The sequence below is a fragment of the Schistocerca americana genome, chromosome 1 (genome assembly GCF_021461395.2).
Source record: "Schistocerca americana isolate TAMUIC-IGC-003095 chromosome 1, iqSchAmer2.1, whole genome shotgun sequence".
NCBI lineage: Eukaryota > Metazoa > Arthropoda > Insecta > Orthoptera > Acrididae > Schistocerca > Schistocerca americana.
The window spans coordinates 302,117,682-302,131,001 of record NC_060119.1 but is presented as its reverse complement, the minus strand read 5'-3'; the positions used below and the strand labels follow the sequence as shown (position 1 = coordinate 302,131,001).

Genomic DNA, 13,320 nt, shown 5'->3' with positions numbered 1-13,320 from the left:
CTTTATGAGTGGATCAGTTTGTATCCACCTCCACTGAAGAATAAAACTGAAATCAGCTTGTACAAATGCATTTTATGTTATTACTTATGAATCAACGTAAGGCAATTTCTTTTCTTTTAAAATCAGAATCATTCTTTTTTTCTCTCAGTACCTATTGCAACAGTACAGTTTAAACCCCTGTTTTCCCTGTTCTACATGTTTTCTTTTATATACTGCTAATAAATCTTTGTTTCTGTCAACAGATGCTAAGGACATAATGGCAGACTGTCCAAGCTGGATGTCACTGGAAAGTGCACACCACTTCCTGCAGTTGGCCATAGCCTCATATGGGTGGCCATTTGTGATGTACCGCTATCCAGTAACAGGAATTTGTCGTCTTACCCCAAAGATGACTTGCTGTGCTTGCTTTAGGTATATTTCATCAGCATTTGTTTGCAAGACATTTGAGTATATATCAGTTAACTTAATAAAAAGATAAGAAGGTGGAATTGACTGACCATTGACTTTATGGACACATTACTAGCTAGGTCATAAAACAAATGTTGTACATGGCTTTGCACATTCCTACCTTCCTCTAATCAGCTCCAAACTTCTCTCTACTTTTAACTTTAGTTACTTTTACAGAATACATACCATTGTCTTGTGTCCTATATGGCTTTATTCTCTTCTGCCACTCCCCCGCGTGAGGCCAATTTCCTCCTAGCTTCTTGTTTATTTTATCTCTGTATTAACTGGTCATGCATAGGCATTATCTGTACCACTCTCTTATTGTATGCTCTATTCCTTCCCCATCACAACAAGATTAATGAACTCTTAATTAATATCCAGGAGCCACAAGATATAGATTGTGCCCTTGTTCTGTGCTTTAGTGAGCGCCATGTTATGTCAGATATTGAAAAACTTGCTATAGATAATTACTGCTTAGCAACATCTTACTGTAGGAAATTTATAGAAAAAGGTGGAGTAGCAATCTATGTCAGAAACAGCATCACATGTAGTGTAATTAATGTGCTGAATTTTTGTATAGATCAACAGTTTGAAGTGTGTGCCATAGAGGTGGCTTTAAATAATTCTTATATAGCAGTAGTAGCTTTATACAGGGCTCCTTCAGGTAACTTAAGCATTTTTTTGGAACAGTTAGATGCACTCTTAATACACATACACTCCTGGAAATGGAAAAAAGAACACATTGACACCGGTGTGTCAGACCCACCATACTTGCTCCGGACACTGCGAGAGGGCTGTACAAGCAATGATCACATGCACGGCACAGCGGACACACCAGGAACCGCGGTGTTGGCCGTCGAATGGCGCTAGCTGCGCAGCATTTGTGCACCGCCGCCGTCGGTGTCAGCCAGTTTGCCGTGGCATACGGAGCTCCATCGCAGTCTTTAACACTGGTAGCATGCCGCGACAGCGTGGACGTGAACCGTATGTGCAGCTGACGGACTTTGAGCAAGGGCGTATAGTGGGCATGCGGGAGGCCGGGTGGACGTACCGCCAAATTGCTCAACACGTGGGGCGTGAGGTCTCCACAGTACATCGATGTTGTCGCCAGTGGTCGGCGGAAGGTGCACGTGCCCGTCGACCTGGGACCGGACCGCAGCGACGCACGGATGCACGCCAAGACCGTAGGATCCTACGCAGTGCCGTAGGGGACCGCACCGCCACTTCCCAGCAAATTAGGGACACTGTTGCTCCTGGGGTATCAGCGAGGACCATTCGCAACCGTCTCCATGAAGCTGGGCTATGGTCCCGCACACCGTTAGGCCGTCTTCCGCTCATGCCCCAACATCGTGCAGCCCGCCTCCAGTGGTGTCGCGACAGGCGTGAATGGAGGGACGAATGGAGACGTGTCGTCTTCAGCGATGAGAGTCGCTTCTGCCTTGGTGCCAATGATGGTCGTATGCGTGTTTGGCACCGTGCAGGTGAGCGCCACAATCAGGACTGCATACGACCGAGGCACACAGGGCCAACACCCGGCATCATGGTGTGGGGAGCGATCTCCTACACTGGCCGTACACCACTGGTGATCGTCGAGGGGACACTGAATAGTGCACGGTACATCCAAACCGTCATCGAACCCATCGTTCTACCATTCCTAGACCGGCAAGGGAACTTGCTGTTCCACAGGACAATGCACGTCCGCATGTATCCCGTGCCACCCAACGTGCTCTAGAAGGGGTAAGTCAACTACCCTGGCCAGCAAGATCTCTGGATCTGTCCCCCATTGAGCATGTTTGGGACTGGATGGAGCGTCGTCTCACGCGGTCTGCACGTCCAGCACGAACGCTGGTCCAACTGAGGCGCCAGGTGGAAATGGCATGGCAAGCCATTCCACAGGACTACATCCAGCATCTCTACGATCATCTCCATGGGAGAATAGCAGCCTGCATTGCCGCGAAAGGTAGATATACACTGTACTAGTGCCGACATTGTGCATGCTCTGTTGCCTGTGTCTATGTGCCTGTGGTTCTGTCAGTGTGATCATGTGATGTATCTGACTCCAGGAATGTGTCAATAAAGTTTCCCCTTCCTGGGACAATGAATTCACGGTGTTCTTATTTCAATTTCCAGGAGTGTATTTAAACTCAGTGGAGATGTCATAGTTATTGGAGACTTCAATGCAAATTTCCTAACAAACTCCAGAGACAGAGTAGATCTTGAGAACTTGATGTCCTCATATAATCTTGCTTCTGTTATAAATTTTCCCACCAGGATAACTTCACAAACAAAATCATTAATTGATAATGTATTTATTGACATAACCAAGATTGATGATATAGCTGTCAGGTAAGTCCTGAATGGTCTCTCTGACCATGATGGACAAAGACTCACCATTAATAATTCAAGTATTTGTGAGATTAATAGTGGTCCCAACTGGAAAATTGCTAGGAAATCTATTGATGAAACTATTGAGATCTTTAAATCACGTCTCCAAAACGTAGACTAGAGTCCAGAATATAATGTAGAAAATGCCAATTCCAAATACAACCTTTTCAGTAATGAAGTGGCTCTAATATTTGAAAGTACCTTCCCAAAAAGAATATACACAACCCATACTAAAAAATCCACCAGCAAGCCTTGAATTACCACTGGAACTAGGATTTCTTGCAAAAGAAAGAGAGAGTTGTACATTGCCTCAAAAAATCATATGACCCTAACATTTTAAATAACTATAAAAAATACTGTAAAATATTGAACAAAGTCATTCAGAAATCAAAAAGTATGTATCTGTGCTCAAAAATTAATAACTCCACTAATAAAATCAAAACTATATGGGAAATGATATGAAATGAGACTGGTGCAAGTTACCCCAACAAGACCCAAAATATTGCTCTTAACAATGAAGGTAGGCTAGTTCAAAATCAAGATAGTGTAGCTAAAATCTTTAATGAGCAATTTTTAACTGTTGCTGAGAAAACAGCATGCAAAAGCTCTTCAGGAAAGGCAATAAAAACTCAGAAAGAACTTTTCCCTAACTCTATAGACACAATAGGTACGGCCCCCATAACTGTGCAAGAAGTAAGAAAAACCATAGTGTCTCTAAAAAGTAAAAATTCATCAGGTGTAGACAATATTTCCAGCAAACTGCTAAAACCCAGCTGTAACCAACTCTCTAAAGTTCTAGCTGATATATTCGATTCCTCTCTAAATCAAGGTATCTTCCCTGACAGAATGAAGTATGTTACTGTGAAGCCCCTCTACAAAAAAGGTGATCCCACAGATGTTTCCAACTATTGTCCTATCTCTCTTGTAACAACATTTTCTAAAGTCTTTGATAAATTAGTGTACGTCAGGATTGTCAATCACCTTGAAAAATATGCACTAATTAGCCTTGACAAGAAAAAATTACCCGTTGGCATATTCTGTGACCTGACTAAGGCTTTCGACTGCATCAATCACACAATACTTTTAGGAAAAGCAGCCCAATATGGAATCCGTGGACAAATGGGTAACTGGCTCAGATCATATCTAGAAGACAGACAACAAAAAATAATATTAGGTGTTAACAATCTACAAGTAGGAGAGGTAGAGTCTGAGTGGGAAACAGTACATCATGGAGTTCCACAAGGGTCAGTCCTTGGTCCGCTCCTATTTATTATATATATTAATGACCTATCCCTGTCCTCAAATAGTGCTAGCAGTATCACAATGTTTGCAGATGACACAAGTATAATGACAGCCAATAAAACCTCCACTGACGTAGAGTTAAATGCCAACCAAGAACTTGCAAATGCTCTGAACTGGTTCACGGCAAATTATCTAGCAATAAACCTCAGTGAACCAAATTACATGCAGTTCAAATCCAGTTACATAAGCCCAGAAGAGATTAACATTGCACACGAAAACCAACAGTTACAGAGCATTCTGTGCACAAAGTTGCTAGGCGTTCACATAGATAACTGGCTCAACTGGGAATTCCACATACAGCAAACACTAAAAAAGCTTAGCTCAGCAACATTTGCCATCCAAATAATCTCCAAAATTGGAGAGACAAATGTATCAAAGTCTGCATATTTTGGCTACTTTCATTCAGTGATGTGCTATAGAATAATCTTTTGGGGCAACTCACCACTTTCAAAAAAAAATTTTTGTAAGTCAGAAAAAAATTGTGCGAATTATATGTAGTGTCCCTCCAAGAACCTCATGTCGAAAGCTTTTTAAACAGTTAGGTATATTAACCACTACCTCACAATATCTCCTTTCACTCATGGCTTTCACTCTTCTCAATTCCTCTGAATATGAAACAAATGAGGCAAACCATCATTATAATACAAGACGGAAAGGTGATATGCATTGTGAATGGACAAATCTCTCTCTGGTACAAAAAGGGTAAAGTACACAAGTAAAAAAAAATCTTTAACGCACTCCCAAGTAATATAAAGTGTCTAAAAGAAAATAAAATGCTATTAAAAAAAAAGCTAAAGGAATTCCTATTGGAAAAATGTTTCTACTTTTTACATCTACATCTACATCTACATTGATACTCCGCAAGCCACCCAACGGTGTGTGGCGGAGGGCACTTTACGTGCCACTGTCATTACCTCCCTTTCCTGTTCCAGTCGCGTATGGTTCGCGGGAAGAACGACTGTCTGAAAGCCTCCGTGCGCGCTCTAATCTCTCTAATTTTACATTCGTGATCTCCTCGGGAAGTATAAGTAGGGGGAAGCAATATATTCGATACCTCATCCCGAAACGCACCCTCTCGAAACCTGGCGAGCAAGCTACACCGCGATGCAGAGCGCCTCTCTTGCAGAGTCTGCCACTTGAGTTTATTAAACATCTCCGTAACGCTATCACGGTTACCAAATAACCCAGTGACGAAACGCGCCGCTCTTCTTTGGATCTTCTCTATCTCCTCCGTCAACCCGACCTGGTACGGATCCCACACTGATGAGCAATACTCAAGTATAGGTATTCTTCAACAGAGATAAATAATTTGAGTAGTAATTCAGATTATTTCCTTTGTCATTGTTATCTGTATTGTTTTTTATCACTATTGTATTTTTTTATTGTATTGTTTATTAACTTGATTACATTATTGTATTATACCAGTTTTGAATCATTCATCTACCATGTGTAACATTCCAGTATGTACTGTATTGTATGATATCTATATTGTATCTCCTTTGACTTGTTCCACATCCATGCATAATCACGCCAAACTGGATCCATGGAATATGTATCTCAAATAAAATAAATAAAATAAACACTCATATCTTATCCATCTGAGTGAGAGCTATATGATACAGAAGTCTTATTATGTGACAGCTCTGTTGAAAACTCTGCATACTCCTCCTCATGCAGCTGAAAACCCAAGAACATTGTGTCAAACACATCTCTGATTCCACATCTCTGACTGATTAGCATCAATCTCCACTAGCCTGTCCTATATACACCTTTCTCCTTCCTGAAGTCCCAGCATCCTCCAGCTGCTCCCCATCACTTCATTTTTGTTTGATTTATCTTTCCAGCAATCTACATCTCTCTGTGGGCTCCTCATTCCTGTATTCTGACCCCCCCCCCCCCCTTACCCACCCACGCTGAACATGCACCATCTATTGTACTGTAAACAGTGTGTGACTTTCTCCATCTGACTGTTCCAGGGTTAGCTCACCTGTGCAACATTCATATCACTCGCCTCCTTGGTCTCTCACCTATTTCAATGTTCAACGTGTCAATTACATGGTCAGTGATTATTCCTTCCATTGACAATAAAGCTCTCATAGCTGAGTCACAAGCCATATGATTTTTTATCTAAAGGACTGATAGCTACACTGTTAACAGTGCATTTGAAAACTACATCATTGATCTATTGCACTCAGTGGCCCATTTCTTCTGGCCCTAGTCTAACACAAGGCCTTATAGTTCTTATCCTGTTGATATAAATAAATCTAATGCATTTTTATTTGGTTATGTATTAGCAAGACAATGTTTGCTAACACAGTGAGGAAGTGGTCATTGAATTTGGTGCCCAGTAATGTTATTCTGTCACACTTACTATATGAAAACTCATTTTCATTTACCTCACAGTTTAAAACTATAATAGGACTTCCATTCTTTGCAGACATTCTGCTATAGGTTATCGTTAAAAGAGATTGGTTTCTATTGATTTGCAAAAGTGAAATTGAATGCAAAGACCTTGAGCAGTCAAATAAAAACCAAACTGATGTGTAACATAGGTCACTTCTGATCATTTGTTCTGATAAATAGTTTTCTGAATATGATGTGCAAACAACATAAGATTAATAAAGAGTTTTTCAATTAAATAATGATACTTTTTTTCTAGGCAGAAGGCTGTTACCATACAGGAAGACAATTGTTGTTTGTGCCATTTTGCTGGTGTAAGGTACATGTCTGAACTAGACACTGAAGATATATTGTTTGCATCATTTGAAAATGAGTTATTCCAGGTAAAAAAAAATCAATTACAATGTTTCTTTGTTCAACTGATCAGCTCATCATGAACAGCACACCTTTGAAACTAGCAAAGTGGTATTTAGTGCTTCGGGAGGAAGGCAGCTTACCACTCATAACATAGACACATTGTGTGAAATTCCTTGGGGTACAGCTGGATAACTAATCATGAAGCATCTCTCATTGTGTGCATTGATCTTAGACATGAGTGTTTCATTTTATGTTTTTTTAAGTCTTTGTTGTTTATGGAATTATTTTCCTGTGAGTCAACCTAAAGTAAATAAAGTGTTTATACAAGCAGAAGTGAGTAATAACAATATTGTGTAAAGTAGATAACTCTATGTTTTGTAGAAGTCTTTTTAAATAGCTTGGAATTTTGACACTAACTTCCAAATAGAGTTACTCCTTAACAGTTGCTGTTTCTGATAATAACAAGCAGTTTCAAATGAATTTTGATTAACACAGTCACTGCATAAGACACAAAAACAGTCATGATATAGACTTTGCCTCCTTGTCGAGAGTTCAAAACAGAGTCATGTACTCAGATGGTGAGATATTCAACAAGCTCCCATTGATCGTAAAGCAGAATATTTGGGACCACCAGCAATTTGAAAGGAAATTTAAAACTTGCCTAATTATCAATTTTTTCTATAAATTAACTGAGTGTCTAAAAGCAGATTAAAAATTTCTGTTAGCTGCATGGCAAGTAGCTGTTTTGCTATAAAGCTGTATGACAAGTAATAATGCACTATAAATAGGACTCAGTATTTACAGAGGTAAAAATATTGTTTTGCAAAACACTATTGTATTCAAGTAAGTATTAAGCTTCTAATATCACATAAACAGCAGCTTTAAAATGAAACTAAGGAGGCAGAGCCCTTTTTTTTTTTTTTTTTTTTTGCCCCCTTCTAAAGCAGCAGCTCTCTTACTTATTTACTTGATTAAATTTTGATGGTGTAATTTTTAATAGCTTTAAGCAGAGCAATGATACATTATAGTTAATACAGTATACATAGTAAGATTCTATGATTTCTTTGACTTATTTTAATGTATACTTTGACTCATTTCACATCTCTGAAGTTTTTTCTTGATTTGATATACAGAACATCATGAATGAATGAATGAATGAAAGGACTGAAAAGTGAAGACTTGTAATTATAATTGTAGTATAAGATTAAAAATATGTAGCTTTTAAATTATGCAGCTCCATTTTGATACAGACATAGCGAGAATCTATTAAGTGAATTATCATCTAGATGATTAGACTGACTGATGACACTGGTAACTCAAGAGAGATGGTGATTTGATGTGGCGAGGCTAAAATGGGGAGAAATTGAAATCTGCAGGGGAAGTTAATATAGATATAAAAACCAGACAGACTCTGGGAAGGAAAGAAACAAAACAAGGGGCTCAAAGACCATGGGCAGTAAGATATATAGGCAAGAAACTAGATGGAACAAAAGAGATGACAATAAATAGGGTAAATATTGAACTGCAAGTACAAAGGTTTACGGTTCAGTTCTCAGCTGGCCAAAGATGTCTTTTTTTTTTTTTTTTTTGTACCACTACTAACCATTTCCTTTCCTGTCTCACTCGCAAACAGAGTGAGGGAAAAAACAACTGTCTATATGCCTCTGTGTGAGCCCTAAAATTTTGCAATTTTATGGAAAATGTGCATTGGTGGCAGGAGGAACATTCTGCAGTAAGTTTCAGATGCTGGTTCTCTAAATGTTCTCAATATCATTCTTCAAAAATAATGTTTCCTTCCTCCAGGTATTCCCTTTTCAGTTCCTTAAGCATCTCCATAATTCTTGCATACTGGTCAAACCTACTGGTAACAAATGTAAAAGCCCACCTCTGAATTGCTTAAATGTCTTCCTTTAATTTGACCTGGTGGGGATCCCATACACTTGAGTAGTACTCATGAACAGTTAAACAATACTTTCTTACTCATCTGCATTAACTTATATTTTTCTGTGTTTGGAGTTATTGGCCATTCATCACACCAGCTAGAAATTTTGTCCAAGTCATCTTGTATCCTCCTCAATCTTTCTACGCACAAGATCATCATCAGGAAACAGCCACAGGTTGCAGCTCTCCCTGTCTGTCAGATCCCTTATGTATATGGAGATCACTTATGTATATGGAGAATAATAGCAGTCCTATCCTACTTCCTTAGGGCACTCATGACAATACTCTTGCCTCCAATGAACACCTACCATTGAGGACAGATTGCTGGATCCCATTACTTAAGAAGTCTTTGAGCCACTCACATATCTGAGAACTTATTCTGTGTGCTCAATTTTTGTTAACAGTCTGTAGGGGACACTGTGTAAAATGCTTTTCAGAAATTGAGGACTGTGGAATCTGCTGTTGGCTTCATCCATAGTGTGCAGGATATCATGGGAGAACAGTACATGAGCGATGCTTTCTAAAACCTTGCTGATTTGTGGACAGAAGAATTTCTGGCTCAAGGAACTTTATTGTATTTGATATGAGATTACATTCAAGAATTCTGCAGCAAACCAATGTTAAGAGTATTAGTCTGTAATTTTGTGGATCAGTCTTTTACTCTTCTTATACACAGGACTTACTTTTGCTACTTTACTGTTGCCTGGGACTTTGTGCTGGGTAAGAGATTTCGAGTAAGCTAAGTAAGGGGCCAGTGCCGTAAACTACTGTTTGTGAAATAGAATTGGGTTTCCATGTGGACCTGGTGACTTATTTGTTTTCAACTCTTTCAGTTGCTTTTCTAGGCCACAGATGCCTATTGCTAGGTCCTCTATGTGGAGGTCTGTGCAGTGGTCAAATGATGGTATGTTTTGTATGACCCCCATGATGATTTCTTAAAAGTGTAATTTCAAACTTTGCCTTTCCTTTTGCTATCTTCTATTGCTATACCAGACTGGTCATTGAGTAACTGACTATAAGCCTTCAACCCACTTAGTGATTTTACACAGGACTAAAATTTTGGTAAGTTCTTGGCTAGATCTTTTACTAAGGTATGACAGTGGGAGTTGTTGTATGCTTTGTGCAGTGATCTTTTTACAGATGCACAAATCTCTACTAACTTTTGCCTGTCATCTGAATATTTGCTTTAGAACCAAGAGTGAAACAGTCTTTACTTCCTCAGCATTTTCTGTCCCTAATGCGTTTACTCAGTACATACTTCTCTGTGGGTCAATTTATAATCTGTTGAAACCTTGCACATAATCCCTCCATCATACTGGAAACAAATGATGTCCATTCATTATCTAAGTGGTATGCAAGCAACTGCATATCTGTTCTTTCTAGTAAATATACTCCTCTAGACTTCTTGATTGATTTATCTCACTGTAGTAATCATCATTGCTATGATGATATTATGACCACTAATATCTGTATCTGTACTGATACCATCAGTAAGTCAGTCCTGTTTATAGCTACAGGGTCTAAAATATTTCTGTAGTGAGTGGGCTCTCATACTAGCTGCTCAAGATGGAAAATGTGTTCAAAAGTTCTTTGGAAGACTGCCTGTTCATACCTCCTGCAGTGAATCCATAACCATCCCAGTTTATACTCGGTAGCTTAAAGTCACCTGCGATTAATATTCCATGATCTGGGTACTTTCACCCTACTGACCATGGACTGTCTTAGAATGACTCTAAAACTGTCACAGAAGGATTTGGTGGACAGTAAAAAACCCAACACCAAGACCTGTTGTATGGATCCAGATAACATCAAAGTCACACTTGAAATCAATATCATTAGAGACAATATGGCATCCAACCTGTCTTTCCAATATGTGTTCCTTGACTCAATAAATAATTAAGATCTTTCTACTTTGGGTTTCAGCTATCTCTCAGTCACAAGAATAATTTGAGGGCAACAAATTTCCTGGAGGGCAGTAAATTGGGAACTTTTTTATGAATTATTCGACGAATTACTGACAACATTTTGAGAGTTAAGGTGTCTTTACTATGAACCCGGTCTGATTTAGCTGTCTGCATGTCAACTGGCAAGTGTTCGTCACATTACCTCAAGCTCTCACCTAGCCTAAAAAATCCCCATATTCACTCCACAAGTACTCTGTTGTCCAAGCATCTGTTTCCTTTCTGTAGTGCACCTCTGACCTATCAAGGGGTGTCCTCTTGCTCTCCACCCGATAACACAGGTCCAGAAATCTGCTGCCAAGACCATCACAGAGTCATAGAAGCCTTTAGTTGATATCCTCCCTTGGCTCCAAACCAATGCACACTGATCAATTTTGGGAACAATGCAGCAAATTGTGAGCTCTGCTTGCACCCCAAGTGTGATGCCAGCGGCCTTCACCACATCCACCAACCACCCATATGAACTGAGGACAGCCTCAGAACCCGTGTGACAAGCTCCATTGGTGTTGACATGAGCCATAAGTTGCAGAGGACTATACTCCACATGCTCGATGGCTGCAGGCAAGTCCTCATCCACATCTTGGATGAGGGTCCACAGCAGACATACCAAGTGCACATTGGCCTTCTTTTCTGCCCAGAACACTATTCCCCTAAGGAGTGCCACAATGGGTGTGTGGTGTGCGTACTGTAAGACCTTTGGTACACACACCATCAGATTATTTGACTTGTCGCTCTAATGAAGTAGGCGAGTGTCAGCAATATGTCTCGTGGTGTTATCGTGGTGTGTTTATCTTCTGCCGTTTGGTCAGACCACAGAAATGCCACTTGCACACTTAGAGTAGCAGATTGACGGTGACCATCTTTAAACAGAACTTGATTAATTTTCACAAACATTTATTAAAATAATAACAAATATAGAATTACCTAACTTGATTCTGGATGCTATTTACAATTGACAATCTGAAGTTCCTTTGGTCTTGGTACTTTAATCTTATTCTCACATATCTCTGATACTTGACAAAGTGTCTATACATTTCTCTTCATGGCTATGTACAGGAATATGATAATCTTATTAGGCACAGACTGAAACTTGACTACAGACTAATGCAGACTGATGCAGACTGATGCAGACTGGCTAATCGGAGGTCTGTACACTCATTATAATACCTCGAGCATTCAGGTATCACTGTGCGAGTGTGATCCAGGAGGAGAAAAGGTTCTACGTTAGCAGCAATCTCATTGGCTGCGTTACATATTAATACGTGGATCGGCGGAAGCAGAATTTGGTCCGTCTCTAAGACGGCGCCATCTCGTAGTGCGGAGATGTACGAGCACTGGGCCTGAGCTGTTGTGCTTAGCGGGGCACGCTCTATTGGGAAAGTTGTGTACGCGCTGACTACGTGGAACTACATACACAACAGGGTGTAACATTGGAGATCCCAGTAATTACCCCCTGGAGCTGCTAGTAATTACCCCCTACTATGTCTCTGCTATGACTTTGCTGAAGAAGTGGCCACCTGTCCCTACAGAAGGTGAACAGGCAAGGCCAGACGACCAGCCTCCATTTTGGCCCTCCACATCGAGTACAGCAAATGAGTTATCACCCACCACCCACCCTGCAGTGAGGGCAGATCTCCCAGATTGGGTCCACTGCAAGGTGTCACGCCAGCAGACTGCAGATGAAACAAGTGATGTCTGAGGTCTCCCATGTGATGTGCCAGATGCTCTATGATTACTACACCCTGAGGTAGCAGCCTGAAGTTGGCTGACTGTAGCCAAAAGCACCTTCGGCTATTTCGCAACTGTGGCCAGCTCCTCCTGCACACAGCATGTACACATCCTATTCATCCCCGCACTAGTGAGAGAACACAGAAAAAGCTAAATATGTAACAAGCAGCTCTGCAGGTATGTATTGCAACTGTTGGAATCTTACTTTCTCTGTCACATATAGCTTCTTTTGTCAGTGGCAAGGGTTTTATAATATGTAATTTGCCAAAATGCACTGTGATGCAGAATCTGTGTTAAACTGCATGCACCCATGTAACTGGCTCAGGGCCATTCCGAGTTAAACACTGTGGTGTTTAAGCTGTACTTCAGGTTTGAAGCTTCCTGTCAAATAAAAACTTTATGTTAAACTGGGAGTGAAACCTGAGATCTTTGCCTCTTGAGGGAAGTATCCTACCAACTGGGATTTCCAGTCATGACCCACCCTCACAGCTTTACTTCTGCCAATATCTCTTCTCCTACTTTCATTCTTATAATATTCAGGTGATGACAAGTTTACCTATTGATAAATACTGAAAATAAAGGCATTTTGCAGTTTCCATTTTTTCTACAGCTATAATCAATAGCATGTCATCTGAGTATATAATATGCAGCCACTTGTTTCATTCATTATCTGTAATTTTTCCAGCATACTATCAAGGGTTACTGGACACTTTTTTTTCAGAGAATATAAGTTTAAATCTTGTGTCCTAGTATAGATCTCTTAGGTTATTGTAGAGTAGTGTTGAGCAACTGACTTATC

At 40.1% G+C, this 13,320-nt stretch overlaps 1 protein-coding gene across 2 annotated transcripts in view; it reads left to right on the top strand.

Moving 5' to 3' along the window:
• LOC124595643 (diacylglycerol lipase-beta-like) overlaps positions 1 to 13,320 on the top strand; it is an 855,670-nt gene that overhangs the window by 788,601 nt on the left and 53,749 nt on the right. For both annotated transcript variants that reach the window (XM_047134491.1, XM_047134481.1), the window contains exons 9-10: positions 243 to 411; positions 6,794 to 6,917. In XM_047134491.1, coding sequence (XP_046990447.1) covers positions 243 to 411; positions 6,794 to 6,917 — 293 coding nt within the window. The remainder of the gene's footprint in view (positions 1 to 242; positions 412 to 6,793; positions 6,918 to 13,320) is intronic.